General features: G+C 57.4%; 2 protein-coding genes across 3 annotated transcripts in view; both read right to left on the bottom strand.

Annotated features, from left to right (window-relative positions):
* TSPEAR (thrombospondin type laminin G domain and EAR repeats) overlaps positions 1 to 15,679 on the bottom strand; it is a 155,952-nt gene that overhangs the window by 50,870 nt on the left and 89,403 nt on the right. For both annotated transcript variants that reach the window (XM_070071766.1, XM_051839927.2), the window contains exon 2: positions 8,283 to 8,503. In XM_070071766.1, the coding sequence (XP_069927867.1) occupies positions 8,283 to 8,503 (221 nt within the window). The remainder of the gene's footprint in view (positions 1 to 8,282; positions 8,504 to 15,679) is intronic.
* Positions 420 to 1,736, bottom strand: LOC100345049 (keratin-associated protein 10-7). Its single transcript, XM_017339775.3, has one exon. It carries the CDS (start codon positions 1,642 to 1,644, stop codon positions 703 to 705), a length of 942 nt encoding a protein of 313 aa, XP_017195264.2. The 5' UTR covers positions 1,645 to 1,736; the 3' UTR covers positions 420 to 702.

The raw sequence follows: 15,679 nt of genomic DNA, 5'->3' as shown, positions 1-15,679 counted from the left end.
GGCAGCCGTCACCCTCTGGTGCTCACAGGCCTGACTGTTGGCGACCAGGCCGCTGCTGCTTCCAGGGGCCTGCTGTCTGCAGCTGTGAGGGACCGACCATTGAATCCCACCAGAAGTTGTGGAAGACAGGCCACCATCTCTCCTCCCTGGGGCCCAGCCCTGACCGGCAGCACTGAGCAGGTGGAGCCAGAGTGTATGTGCTCTGAGGGACGCTGCTGGTGTGACGGACTGACCGAGGCTGCCACATGTCTGCAGAGGGAAGGGCAAGCACGCACAGCCTGGAGCCACCTTGCCTGTGGGGCCTCCATGCCCCCAGCACAGTCACTCCGGACATAGTTCCAGGCCAGGTCCCAAACCAGCCCACCGGTTACCAAGGCCCTGCTCTGCCCCATGGCTCGCCCAGACACTCAAGGGAGACCTTGGAGGAGCACAGGCAGCTTTATTTGTTAACGAGCAGGTCAGACAGGTCACTCCCATGGGGCAGCACACATCTAGCTGGTGTGTCAATGAGGGGTTGGCAGACGCACGCATCAGCTGCACTCAGAACCAGCACAGCACCAGACTGCCCACGAGGATGCAGGGCATGGGGCGGGGCAGGGAGCTTATGAGACAACGACATCCCAGATACAGCTTAGGGTGCCAAGGATTTCAGGTGAATATGAGAGTCTGCCCGAGACAACATTGGAGGGTAGGACATGCTGCTCAGCAGCAGGACTGTCCGGAGGAGAGGCCGCAGCAGGCGGGGCGGGAGCAGGCGGGGCGGCAGAGCAGGGACACACAGGAGGCCGGGCGGCAGCAGCTGGGCTGGCAGGAGGGGGCGGGCACGCAGCAGGCGGGCCTGCACACGGGGCGGCAGAGCAGGGACACGCAGGAGGAGGGTCTGCAGCAGGACGAGGGGCAGGGGCTGGGCTGGCAGCACGAGGGGCGTGGGCAGACGGGCACACAGCTCAGGGGCTTGCAGCAGAGGGTCACACGGCTGGGCTGCTGGCAGGGGGAGGGGCTGCAGGACGGCTGGCAGCAGGGGGAGGAGTCCCCAGAGCAGACGGGCACACAGCTCACGGGCTTGCAGCAGAGGGTCACATAGCTGGGCTGCTGGCAGGGGGAGGAGCAGCACGAGGACTGGCAGCTAGACTGCTGGCAGCAGGGGGAGGAGCTCCCAGAGCAGACGGGCACACAGGAGACGGGCACACAGCTCACGGGCTTGCAGCAGAGGGTCACACAGCTGGGCTGCTGGCAGGGGTTGGAGGAGCTGCACGAGGGCTGGCAGCTAGACTGCTGGCAGCATGAAGAGGAGGGCCCAGAGCAGACGGGCACACAGGAGACAGGCACACAGCTCACAGGCTTGCAGCAGAGGGTCACACAGCTGGGCTGCTGACAGGGGTTGGAGGAGCAGCACGAGGGCTGGCAGCTAGACTGCTGGCAGCACAGGGGCGTGCAGGAGCTGGTGCACGCTGACTGGCAGCTCCCTGGGGTGCAGACGAGGGTCACGGAGGGGGCTGGGGCGCAGCAGCTGGGGGCGCAGCAGGGGGGCTCGCAGCAGCTCTCTGGGCAGTCGTCCACCTGCCAGGAGTCGGGGCAGGGGTCACAGGAGCCGGGCATGCAGACGTTGCTGCCGTAGCTCAGGTTGCTGGAGCAAACGGACATGGTGGAGGCGGCCGTGGCGGGCGGTGAGCTGGGCAGGGGTGAGTGAGTGAGTGGGTGAGTGAGTGAGTGAGGGTGTGAGGTGCTCAGGGCTGTTGGGGCTTTTATACCCCTCTGTGGTGTTTGTTTTCCCAGCAGCCGCTGGGCGGAGCCTCCAGCTTCCTGGCTTTTGGGCGCTTCATTGTTTTCTTGTTCCTTGTTCACGCTGCGTGGATGCTGCTGTCTTGTTGCTCTCTGGAGCTGTGCTGGGCTGTCCCTGCCCGCCTTATCCTGGAGAAAACCAGCAGCGAAGCTGATCTCGTCCTCATTGCTGGTTGTGAGTGGGGGGATTGGCAGGAGCAGATGCAGGCGGGCTCAGCACAGGAGCGATGACCACGAGGGAGAAAGCCTTTGACTGATCGCAAGCCGAACTTTTGAGACCCTTCCTTTTGATCAAGCGCATATACTTGCACCATACCCAATCTTCATGGCTCCTACAGGCCCCGAGTGTGGATCCTAGCAAGCTCTGCACCCACGTGGACATGATCTTCCTTGGCCAGAAACTCAACCAGAGATGCTGGCCCCACTCATCTTCTGGACATTGTCATGGTAAACGTAGACAGCAGAGTGGGCTGCACATGGAACCTTGAACAGTCACGTCTCTATGTAGAGAACTACGGACCAGTGCTTGGAACTATACCTGTGGGCTGGATAGCAGCCCCCCCCCCCCCGCCCTTTCTGTCACTGGGCTCCACCAAGACCTCTGACAGGGCAAGGGCTGGAGCCTGGTGAAGTTCACAGCTGCAAGGATCTCTCCAGTTTCAGCCCAGGACCGCACTGAGTGCTTTTGGGGACAGTGGGCTCCTGGGTTTGTGGCCCCACTGACCTCTGATGGTGGAGTGGGAGCCCTGCTGGAGTCTCCATGCATGATCCCCAGTGGAGAAGTCCAATTTCCATGAAATAAGGACCAAACTTTCCAAATATATTTTCATGTATACATTCAAGAAGCTCAGTCAGTGCCAAGTAGGACAGAAAACCCACAGATAACTGAAGGAAAGTAAAAAAGCTGAAGTCAAGAACAAGGAGAACGTTCCAGAAGCAGCAAGAAGAAACGACAGGCCACATCCATGGGAGCCCCGGAAGGTCAGTGACCGACATCAGACTGGTGGCTGGGGGTGGTGGGTGATCAATACTCCAGGTACTCAGAGGGCCAGAACTGCGAGCCAGGAATCCTGTATCCAACACAGCCATCATTCAGGATTGAAGGCAAGGGCAGACATTCTAGGTAAATGAAATACTGGAGGGTGAGCAGACATCTCCAGGGGTGTGCCCTGGCGTCCAGGTGGGAAGCGGCCCCAGGCGGAAGTCAAATTCAGTGGAAAACCGGAGCACAGTGAGGAATCACACGGCGGTAGAGGGCACTCCGCCCGCACGGCTTCCTCCTCTCGGAGGGAAACTGTGAGAGGGTGCACGACGCCGGGCTGGGCCTGTGCCACACGGAAGCCTGATGGCTTTGAGGACCACAGCACGAAACCGTGCACGGGAGGCAGCTGCACTGGGCCGACCTTGACGTCTGCAGGAGCGAGGGGACCAGGCAGTAAACACGAACCTACTCTCGTCTCCTCTGAGCGTCTTTAAACGTCAAGAACCCTAGGAGTCAGTCACGTGAAGACACAGTCAGGCCTTTTCCACGTGTAGATGCAGCACGTGTAACCATGAAGCCACAGAAGCAGAAAAGGCATAGACGTACACAGGACACATTCTTTTTATCCTCCCTGGAATGAAGGTACCGTAAGTCGGAAGTTCATTTTGATAAGAGAAGTGTATGGTAAGCAGTGGGCAACCACTACGGACAAGCTAGAGCAGCAGAGTGAAGGCATCACGGACTGAATCAAAATGCTGCGTTAGAAAGATCTTCACTGGATGCCAAAAGAGAGTGAAGAAGGAAGAGAGGAGTGAAGCCCAGGAAAAGATGTCGGACGGACCAGGAATAAAAGTAAAATAGAAGACACAAAGGCGACTGCAGCTGACATTTGTTTCTGCTGGTAATTGCGTCACATGAAGCCACGGCCGGTGCTGAATCGGCAAGTGTTACACTTTTGTTCAAGCAGAAATAGAGTTAGGTTCCTGAGAACGTCTGGTCCCATCGTCAGCAGTGCATCGCCTTGCTTTGTGCGTGTTTGATTTGACAGCTTATGCATCAGCGTTGAGTTCGTACCCAACAGCACTGTAACTCACAACTGCATAGATGAGTCTGACACACGTGTGCACCGTCACGACAGAGCCTGTGCCCTTGGACACTGCACTGCCTCCATCATCACACCGAGGGAAATCACAACAGCAAACACAAAAACTGGGGCAGGCGGTGTTAAAGGGGCCTCCGAAGCTACTTCCTGTAGGAGGCTGAAAGAAGGGGGAGTCTCCCCTTGCTCAGCCTCTGGAGGGCCAGGTGTTGGGGGCTGACATGTTTTTAAAATTTTTTTTATTTTTATTTTTATTTTTTGACAGGCAGAGTGGACAGTGAGAGAGAGAGACAGAGAGAAAGGTCTTCCTTTGCCATAGATTCACCCTCCAATGGCCGCTGCGGCTGGCGCACCGCGCTGATCCGATGGCAGGAGCCAGGTGCTTCTCCTGGTCTCCCATGGAGTGCAGGGCCCAAGGACTTGGGCCATCCTCCACTGCACTTCCTGGCCACAGCAGAGAGCTGGCCTGGAAGAAGGGCAACCAGGACAGAATCCGGCGCCCCGACAGGGACTGGAACCTGGTGTGCTGGTGCCACAAGGCAGAGGATTAGCCTAGTGAGCCACAGCGCAGGCCAAGGGGCTGAGATTTTCTTACCACCCTGTGGATGCCCATGAGTGACCACAAAATTCGCAAGTATGGGTTTGGGGGTTACAATCAGTTTAAAGAGTGCAAGTAGAAAATCCAAAAATAATGAGGATCAACTGTATATGAAGAACAACCTTAGCTATGAATGAGTTACATAATCCACTCAAAAGGCAGAGACTGTTCTATTGGATTTAAAATACAAGATTCAACTAAATGCTCTATATAATGGACATAGCTGAGATTCAAAGGAACAGACTGAACGTAAAAGGATGGAGAGAGCTGTACAATGCAAACAGTAGCTATCAAAAAGTAGGGTGGCTAACCTGAGTTCAGACAAAATAGACTTGAAAACAACAATCTTTACTAGAAGTATAGGGTCACTTTATAATGACTAACAGGTCAACCCATCAGGAAGATACAACAAACAAATGCAAATAATACAGAGCAGCACAATACAAGCAAAACACGACAGGAAGACAGAAATAGACGACTCAGCAGCATGATTGACAACATCCACTGCCTGCATTCCGATAACAGGTGGACTGCCTCGGGAGATCAACAGGGACACAGAAGGCTAGAGCAGTAAAGTACAGAGGGCCTGGAGACGTCCGCAGTGACGCCGCCTGACGACCGCAGAACGCACCTGCTGCTGGGCGGCACAGGGCCTTGTCTAGGGTAGGACCCGTGCTGGGCCGTGACGCCAACCTCAGTCAGTTGCAGAGTAGAGAAGTGATGCAGAGTGTGTTCTCTGACTACAGCGTAATGGAATTAGAAGTGATTGGAAACTTCACAAGTATGTGGGAATTCAACACAGTCCTAGATTATCAAAGGGTCAAAGAAGACATCAGAAAGCAAATAAAAATATATTAATGTGAGTAAAAACGGAAACCAAAGTCCTGGAGTGTATGGGAGGCAGCAAAAGCACTGTTTAAAGAGGAGTTTATAGTTGTAAAGACCTATTTTAAGAAAGGTCTCAATCAGTAATTCAACCTCCTGCTTTAAAACATTGGGAAAGGAAAACAGCTAAATATAAAGCAAGCACAAAAAAGGAAATAATAAAAGTTAGAGCAGAAATAGATAAAGAGGAGTTAATAACTAATGCTGCACAAACTCTTCCAACAACCTGAGGAAGAGCTGATACTTCCAAGCCCCTTCTGTGAGGCCACGATTACTTATGTTCTTACATCCCATAACTGTGCAAAGACGTCACCAGGAAATACAAGCAGAGACACAGCCTTGTTGCTGTGGCAACATTCCCAAATCTACCTACTGATTTATTTTCTCCCTATCAGACTCCAAGCTAACTTATTTGTAGAAATTGACAAATTAGCTTAGAATTAATTGCAAAGGTTAACAACAACAAAAAACTTTGAAAAGTAAGAGCAAAGTTGGATGACTCATGGTAGGAAATTTTAAAACGTACTACAAACTTAGAGTATTGAAGACACCGTGGTCCCGGCATAAACATAGACGAGCCAATAGGGTGAAATTGAGACTCCAGAAAGAAGCCCATAAATGTGGCCCATTAGTTTCCAGAACAGGTGCCAAGTCCTTCCAGAGGGGGAGATTTTGTCTATTTAGTAAATGCTGCTAGGACAGTGGATAGCCATATGCAGAAAGAGCAAGCTGGACCCCTACTTCATGTCATACACAAAATCAACCCCGATTAATCAGAGACTTAAGTCTAAGTGCTAAGTCTGTAAAACTCTTAGGAGAAAACACAGGGGTAATAACCCCAGATTTGGCATCAGATTCTTAAATATCGTGCCAAAAGTATAAGCAACAAAAGAAGTTGAACTTCATAAAAATTAAGAAGTGTGCTTCCAAGAATTTTATCAAGAAAGTAAAAATACAGTCACAGAATGGGAACAAATACTTCACATCCTGTATTTGACAAGGGAGTTTTATTGAATATACAGAGAACTTTTTATAACTGAACAATAAAATGGCAGTTAACCCAGTGAAAAGCCTTCACCGAGAATTTGGACAGGTATTTCCAAAGAAGATGCAGAAACGTCCGGCACACCACAGCGGAATATCAGCGTAATGACTCAGCTGGGACATCGAGTCAAACCATGACGAGACACCAGTGCTTGCCCACGTGAGGGTAGAACCATACAGCTAGTGCTGGCGGGGACATGAAGACATCTACGGCCCTGTACCACTGGAGAGCGTACAAAATGGCGGTGCTACCTGGGAAAGAAGTCTGAAGTTCCCCCAAAAACCATCACAGAATCACCATCTGACTTGGGAATCCACCCCAAGGTATAGACCCAAGAGAAAAGGAGACATGAACGGTGTACGTGAATGCTTATGTCTCGGCAACAGTCGTCATCCCAAAGGTGGAAGCAACTCACTCAAGTGTCCATCGAGGGATGAGTGGACAACCAGAATCCAGATGTCCACAGGAGCACTATTCAGGCGCGAGAAGGAGCGATGCCCTGACCTGTGCCCTGACCTGGCCCGGGAAGGCGGTGTGCTGAGCGCAGGAAGCCAGTTGCCAGATCCTAAATCGTACCATGCACTCGTGTGGCCAGAGGTAGGTGCACAGAGCCAGAGAGGAGGAAGGCGCCGCTCAGGGCAGAGGCTGAGGCAGGGCCCCGGGGCGAGAGCTGAAGAGGGCGGGACTGGAGGGCATGTGGATGACGTCTCAGTAACGCTGTGGAAAACTGCTGTGTAGGACAGAAAGGAGAAAGGATGGCTGGTGGCAGGTGCCTTCCAGACCCATGATGGACAGAGCTGGGCACGCAGTGGCGTCACTGGAACCAGACGGTGGCATCGGGCGGGCAGGCGCTGGCACAGTGGTGCACACAGCAGGTCAGACACCCGCATCCCACATGAGTGCCTGGGCTTGAGTCTCGTCTCCACTCCTGTCCCAGCTTCCTGCTGACGGGCACCCTGGGAGGCAGCAGGTGATGGCTCAAGCGGGCAGGTCCCTGCCGTGCCTGCGGGAGCCCGGGGTTGGGTTCCCAGCTCCGTCTTGATGCCCAGCATTTGTGGGCATTTGGAGTGTGAACCACTGGATGGGAGCTCTCTCTGCTTCTCATACCAATCAGTCAATCATATTTAAAAATTTTATAGTCGCGTTCAGTAAGATAACTGGTAAGATGAAGAATTTAAACGGAAAGTGGGAATTTGTATGTGTGCGTGTGTGTGTGTGTGTGTGCGTACAAAAGAGTGAAATGGAAATTATAGGACAGGAAAATTCTGTCACTGAAAATGGAGCAGCTGGGTTTTCCAGGAGATGAGACAAGAGGACCGGGGATGGGACTGCTAAGTCAACAGGAAGTGCCAGGACTGCCATCCCCAGTAAACCCTCAGGGTGCTGCCGCCACCGGGAAGAGCTGTGCTCCCCGAACCTGCGTGACCTCACTCTTGGCCACTCCAGAGGAGTTTGCTGCACGTATGACGCCCATCGTCCCAGGAACCGTGGGGAGGGGGACATGGGCCTCCACCTTCCAGACCGTTGGGAGGGGGAGAGGCAGGGGCAAGTCTGGGTCTGGGATCCGTGGGGCAGCAAACCTCAGGTGAGGGGCCAGCCAGCGCAGGCTGCATTGGTGATTTCACTGTTCCCTGCCCGAGGGCATCAAGACTGAGCCTCCAAGCTCTGTACCTGTAACTGCAGGCAGTACCAGCACAGACCCTGAGACCCCCGCATGCATGTCCCAGTGACGGGGAGCTAGGACCACCTAGCAAGGCGAGGCTCCCCTGACCCCCATGGTGCCCTCAGAGACCTCGCCGTGCCCAACCAGTCGCACCCTTGCATCACTGGCATGGGGAGCCTCGGAGAGGGAACGGGGCATCCTGACGTAAAGACAAAAAGTGCCACTGACCTTGGGTGTGAGGTGGGGGCATTTCAAGGTCATGACGATGGAGAATTCTTCAGGGAAGAGGTCACACCTGAAGAAGATCCTCGAGGCAGGGAAGCTCACAGCACGGGGGGCGGCAGCCTGCAGCTGGAGGCCCCACACACCCTGCACCTGCACCGTCCTCACTCCACCCATGGCGCTGTGCAAAGGGACTGCCTCTGCCAGGAGATCCAGGGGCCGCAGGTCTGTGGCAAAGACAACACAGCTGGGTTAGGCTGGACGTCCCTGTAGGGTGAGGACCGTGACCGCTGGCATTTGTGGGACACAGAGGTGGGCTCTGGGCTCAGTGTCTTCAGCTCTGCACACTGTGAGAGCTGCCAATATCAAAATGGAGTCTCTTGTCAGGCCCTCACCTACGAAGCTAGTAGCCGGGAACTTTCCCCTTGGGGTCTGGGAAGGGGGTTCCCCCACAGCACCGGATGATAGGAACTGCTGGCCAAGGCTGGGGGACTGCAGTCTGCAGAGACACCACTCCCACGAGGACGTTCACCTGGCAGCACCTGTCTCTTTTCCCTGGGGCCACCATGTTGTCCATCGTTGTGGCCAAGGGTGATTCTTCAGAATGCATCACACAGCCCTCACTCTGCCCTTAAAGGTTCCCTGGTAGGCCTCGCTGAGTGGCTCGGAGACCCCCACCGTAGGGCCCTGCTTGCTGCTAAGGTTGCCGGCTCTGCCCTCGCCACAGCCGGGCAAGTTGTGGCCCAGGAGCTTCCCAGACCCTAGTCAGGAGTGGTAACAACTGCCTCTGGCTGCCTGCGTGTCACTCCTGAAATCTGCCCAGGCTGAGCGGGCCCTGCCTTTGGCTGTGCATGCTCAGAGGCGGGAGCAGGGCCCTCATGCAGACAGGCCTGCCATAGGGGGGCTCCGGGGGGAAGGATCCCATCACTAGGCCTCTGCGTGCCATGTGCCCTGGCAGAGCCTGGCCAGGTGCTGTCGCACGGTGCAGCGTCCCACACGGGCCTGGGCACTGCCATGGAGCTGGGCAGCGCCTCCCCCTGGCCCGCATCAGAAGCAGGTGCACCCTGGGGAGAGGCTCCCTTTCCAAGTTCAAAGTCATCAGAGGCACCTGGTGGGCTGATGCGGCCTGATGTGTGCCTGCAAAGGCAAAGGGGGTGCGTGGAGAGCCTCAGGACAGATGGGGGCTTCTGGAGCAGCTCATCTGGCCCAGCTGGTTAGCTGGGATACCTTCTGGCCCTGCTGCCAGTGTGGCCATGCAGCCTATGGAATGACCCAGAAATCTGAGCAGCACCCTCCCTAGGAGTCGAACCAGTGACCTTCCTGAAGCAGTATGGCTGTGGCTCCACTGGGCCATGGGGGTGTTGGGGTCTGTGCTGTGAAGTGGTCGGGACCACAGGAGAACCATGACACACCCCGCTATGTGCAGCACCCCATGAGCAGTGGGTGGCAGTTGGAGGGCCTCTGCCCTTGGCCAAGCTGCCCCTGCATGGACGACTCCCTCCAAGACAAAGGAGGGGCTGGCCACAGGCAGCTGCAGCTTCCTGGAGGGTGCCGGGTGCAGCAGCCACAGGAGACAGAGCTGGCTGCTGGCAGGGTGTGGGTGAGGGCCACTCGCCAGGAAAAGGGAGAAGTGGACAAAGCCGAGCCCACTTCTCTCCACTCAAGGAAAGCAGCCTGTCCACAGCGTGGTCAGGAATCAGGCAGGCGCTGCAGCAGACAGGAAACAGGGCCATCGCAGGCACTGACACAAGAGGGAAGTCAGGGCGGTGGGGACGACACAGCCACAGGAGGAGGATGAGCAGTGGACGGCACTCCTGCTTGTCAGTACATCAGCCTCCACACAAATGGCAACGCCACGTCAAAGATTTCAAGCACAGGAGACCCCCTGGGACAGCTGCAGTGGCACAGTCCGGGCCAGGAGCCCGAGCCCTCTGCCCCATGTCTGGAGCATCAGGCTGGGCACAGAGCAGTCCCCAGGCCCCTCCATCCTTGCACAGCATGGCCGCCCAGGCTGGAGTGAGCTGCAGAGCACTGCACCCCCCAACTCCCCCATTGGCATGGGACAAGCACATATCCTCGTTCTGCAGAATCTGGCTGTGCTCTTGGGGCAGGGAGTGACCCTGCTGTGACTGCTCAGTGGGCGTGGCCAGCACAAGGCGGGACTTCGTCACGGTACACACTGTGGGCTTGCCTAGCTGCATGGCCATGGCCCCAGAAGGATCTGGGACACGTGTGGATGGAAGGCTGTCTTAGTACACAATGCTAGCCGGCGCCATGGCTCACTAGGCTAATTCTCCGCCTTGCGGCGCCGGCACACCGGGTTCTAGTCCCGGTCGGGGCGCCAGATTCTGTCCCGGTTGCCCCTCTTCCAGGCCAGCTCTCTGCTGTGGCCAGGGAGTGCAGTGGAGGTTGGCCCAAGTGCTTGGGCCCTGCACCCCATGGGAGACCAGGAGAAGCACCTGGCTCCTGCCATCGGATCAGCGCGGTGCGCCGACCGCAGCGCGCCAGCCGCAGTGCGCCAGCCGCAGCGGCTGTTGGAGGGTGAACCAACAGCAAAGGAAGACCTTTCTCTCTCTCTCTCTCTCTCTCTCTCACTGTCCACTCTGCCTGTCAGAAAAAGTACACAATGCTGTGTTTGTCTAACCGCAGGAGGCCAACAGTGCGGCAGCTCTCGTGACCTTGCACAGTGCTACGAGATATGCCACCGGGTTGGGAGGGAGGTGTTGCCACAATGGTTACGTCACACTTGGGATGCCTGTGTCATGTATCTGAGTGTCTGGTTCCACTTCCTGTCCAGCTTCCTGCTAATCCTCACCTTGGGAGGCAGCAGGTGACGGATGGCTCAAGCACTGGGCCCCTTCTGCGTGGGAGGCCCACATGGAGCTCCCGACTCCTGGCTGCAGCACTGGTGGTTGCGCCCATGTAGGGAGTGACCCAGTGGATGGAAGGTCTCTCTTTGTCTACCTCTCAGCGTCTCTGCCTATCAAATAGTAATGAAAACGAATACATTTTAAAAAGCTGCCAGGCCATGGAGCACCTGCGAGGAAGGACCTGTGTTTTCTCCACTGTTGTGAATGCTTAAAGGTAGCCAACACCTGGAGGAGGGACAGGTCCCACCATGATACTGGCAGGATTCTGGCCCCTGGAGGTGGGGATTGTGGGACAACTCTATTCTGGGACCTTGACCAACACCCTGGGGAGTCTGGGCTTGGCCCTGGAGATGCCCAGCGAGGCCCAGCAGGCTCTGTGCACCCGAGGCCCACCCCAAGCCTCTGAGAGACCCTGCCAGGGGTGGTTTCCCTGTGGCACTGCCAACCCCCAGGGTGTGGCTGGGCCATGTGGAGCCCCTCCCCCACCCTGGGCAATCTGGGCAAATAGGAGTGGGCTTTGCTTTGGCAAAAACCCACCCCAGATGTGTTGGTGTTCCCTGCCTACACAGGGAGCTTTGTCCCTTCCTGGGGGAGTTCTCCACAGACAGAGGATGAGAAGCTGGCTTGGTGCCGATCACAGCCTCCCCAAGAGATGGCTCACACTCTCCTCCGTGGCCATCCCAGGAAATGACACAGCTCTCACCAGGTGCAGGTGACAGGGCTCAGCCCAGGACCTACCCCCGAGATGCCTCAAATCCATCACTGGCAGGCCACACCGGGGGCCACCCTTGGCTCGTGTGCCCGTGGGAGTCCTGCTGGGGCCCGCCTGGCTTCTTGTGATGGTCCTTTCAGAAGGGAATGGTGGCTGCCTTGAAGCCGAGTGTAGCTCGGCAGAGGGATGTGCTAGCCAGAGGGACCAGCTCAAAGCTGGCTGCACACGGGACCCTAAAACAGACCCTGGGCTCCAGGTCTGGCCTGCGGCGCCCTCAGCCTCTCAGCCTTCCCTGGAAAATGGAAGCATGGGGACTGGCCCCTGTCAGGAGCTCAGCTGAGCTGGAGAAGGTGGAACGCACTGCTGAGTGGAAAATGCATTACTGCACCCAAGCCACCACACACTTAGCACAAGCGCCCTGCTGAGCACAGTCACTTCCCTCCCGCCGTGGCTGAGGAGAGGAGGGGGCCGCAGATCACGGCCCAGGAAGGCTCCGAGTGCCGAATCCCAAGTGTGGCGTCTGTGGCATGTGCTCTGCCACACCGCTGTGAGGCTGCAAGTCTCAGTGGAGGGCGTCTGTCGTGAGAACCATCAGTATCACTGCCTCGTTCCCCACTGGAGCCGAGTGACCATGCACCTGTGACACACGGAGGCCGAGAGCAGCACAGGCCCGCGTTACTCAGGCCACCCCTGCTGATCTGTGCGTCCCCCAGCGCCGTGTCGTGTCACCCAAGGGTGGCTGGGGCCCTCAGACCTGGAATCTGCTTGGATGGCCTCGTCCTGCGACCACATCTTACAGGCCTGAGTTTGCCGGCTGGAGCCCATCACCGGGGCTGCAGTGAACGGCTGCTGCCTCACCCGCTGCACGAGGTGGGCAGCAGGGCTCTTGGTGAGGCTCACACAGAGCCTGGGAACCCATTCACCCGTGGCCACGTGCCTGCCAGCTCGAAACCAGATCTTCACTTCCTGTCATTCTCATGTGTGGTCCAGCGGGGTGCAGGGATGGCGTCTCAGGAGACTGCCCGGGGCCGGCCTGGGGGTGGAGAACGTCATCCCCAACTCATCCAGTACAGGATGCTCCACGCCTGGGATCCCACCCAGAGGGCTCCTTCCAGGACCAAGGACCCAGGACACTTCCTCCTCCTCCTGCTCCCACCTCTGACCCCGGGGATTTTGCAGGAGGAAACACTGCTGTCTCCCGCCAGGCGGGATTAGCCCCACAATCCAGTGGCTTTCCGGGCCTGCTCCATGTCCCGGCTGGCAGGTGCAGACAGGAACAGCAGAGGAGTGCTGGAAACAGCCCCAGGCCCCAGTGCTTGCCTGCCCTCAAATTCCAGCACACGGGAGTCCTCACCACACCACAGCAACAGGACATGCATGTTGGGGCTGGGACTCTGGGAAACAAGCCCAGGAGGGCCCTGGGGTGGGCACATCCAAGGCCTCAGGTTGCGGGCCAGGTTGGGCCCCAGGGTTCGCGGAGGAAGGGCCATTCCGTGAGAAGGGAAGGAAGGTGGGACCCAGTCGGCAGAGCTCAGCCTTGAGAAACTAGAGAAAGAAGGGCAAAGGAGCCCCCAGGGAGCTTGGCTCCAGGCAGGGAGGGGCGTGAGGGTGGCCAGGGAGAGGGGAGGGATCACCCCTCCGTGGGCTAAGAGGGTCGACGGCATTGGCAGAGCACAAGGGGGAGGGGGCGGAGAGATTTCCGATATTAAGGACAAAAAAAGGAGGACTCGAAACACCTTACGGCCATTGCAAGGAGAACCAGGGTGCCCTACAAGCCGCGCGTGCACATGTACTTAAAGCCCTGGCAGCAGGTCCATGGGCATGCACCCCAGAGCCCACGAAAGCAGCGGCCACCGCCACGAGGGCCACTGACACCCAAGAGAGGCTCTCCACTGAGGAGGCACCAGTTCCTTGGAAAACTGTACCCCTTATTTAAAGAGATAAAAGCCAATTCTGTGTCGTCTTGTATAGGAAACAGCAGCGGAGGAAACACCTGCCACACCCAAAAACCCCGGACACGCAGGGACCAAGGCCCTCACGAGCATGCAGGCACCCCACGGAGGACACTGCATCTGAGGACATCAGATGGCACAGGACTTGCCCGGAGCCTGCTCGGGCCGCCGAGTGTGGAGCCTCTGATGCACGCAAGCGCTGCATAAACCGTCGCTAGTCCATCCTGTTCGGGGGCTCAGGAAACGGGCAGCGCGGTCAGCTCAGACGCCGCTGTTGCCGGAGGTCTCGGACGTGTGCTCAGCGGAACCTGCAGACGCAGCCCCACAGAGACGGGCACTGCCCGCCTGAGGCCTGGCGACCTGGGACCTGGGCAGGGGCTCTGACTTTGTGGGTACCCAAGACCTCGGCGCTGGCTCCACAGCTCCAGAACCTACTTCCGAGCCAAAATGTGTTAACAGTCAGCTAGGGGAATTCACCCTGAAACAGACTGAGACAGGAAACCGATTGTCTCCACGTGAAGAAAAAGACATTCCACAAAATCCAACATGCGCTCATGAGAAAATCACCCAGCACAGAAGGGATGAAGCTGCCCGCGAGAGCCGGAGCCGACAGCACCTGAACAGCCCCATCAGTGTGGACCCCCACGGCTACGCAGAGCGGGGTCTCCCCGAAGTCGGGAAGAATCTCCCCAAACCATTCATGAATCACAGAGGAGCAACAGTGGCCTCACCGGCGATGACGCCCCAGGCTGCAACTCTGCACTGCTATGGGATCTGTCCCTAGTGCGGGGACCTCAGTGGAACCCTGAGAACACAGCAGACAAACCCTACGGGAGGGGTGTGCTGCAATGCTCCCAACCAGTCCTCTGCACAGGGACCAGGCTCACCAGGGACAAGGACAGGCTGAGCCCCCATCAGGCCATGGAAGCCCCATGGGTCTCTGCACAACACAGTGGGGTCCAGAGCAGACGCTGCTGTGGAGTGGGGCGGGGGCTGTCCCAGATCGCTCTGGGGAGGAGCGGCCACCATGCTGGTGTCCAGAGCAGGTCCCTGACCCCTGGTTGTGTGGAAGTTGTCAGAATGAAGATGGGCTCTTGCACGCGTTGACCCTGACAAGAAAGCCCGTAAGTGAAGCCGAGAGGTCACAAAGGAAGGCGCCCTGGGCCTTCAGTACAAGCTCCAGTACGAGATTTCCATGCAAGGCCATGGTTCTCCTGGAGCCGGGATGATGGCCACGGTCAGGTGGGTAGGCGCATGTGTCCACCACCGGCCGCTGAGCTCAGCCTGTGGCCGAGGCGTCAGAGGGCATGCCGACAGCCGCTCAGTGAACCACGATTCAAGAAATGGCCCTGGGATCAGTCCTTGCCCGGAGCAGCTCACACCTCGAGCGCCCCAGCCCTGGGAAGGCGCCCATTCAGATCAGGTTACAATGAGGTCAGCAGGCAGGCCCTAATGCAGGGACTGGGGTCCCCAGAAAGGGGGGATTCAGATGCACAGCCCCAGGAAGACACCTTGTGGTCACAGACTGAGGCTTGGGCGGGGCTGCCACACGCCAAGGCCAAGGGAGGCCCAGGTTCACCAGCCACCACCAGCAGCAGATGGAGGCCAGGACAGGTCCTCCCACACGGCCTCAGAGTAACGGGCCCTGCTGACAGCTTGACCCCCAGATCCATGAGACCGTCCAATTTGCTTAACCACACAGTCTGCTGCTGAGGCCAGGGAATGATTAGCTCCTGGCATGGAGACCGTGACACGGCCACCTTTATTTAGACAGCAAGCAGGGCTAATCTCCAAGCTTCCACTGCAGAGGGGCCCAGAGTGACTCACAGCAGCCACGCCCAGGACCCAGGGCCCTTGACAGCCCTGGGC

Source organism: Oryctolagus cuniculus, chromosome 4 (assembly GCF_964237555.1).
Source record: "Oryctolagus cuniculus chromosome 4, mOryCun1.1, whole genome shotgun sequence".
Taxonomy (NCBI): domain Eukaryota; kingdom Metazoa; phylum Chordata; class Mammalia; order Lagomorpha; family Leporidae; genus Oryctolagus; species Oryctolagus cuniculus.
This window is presented reverse-complemented; position numbering and strand designations above follow the sequence as displayed.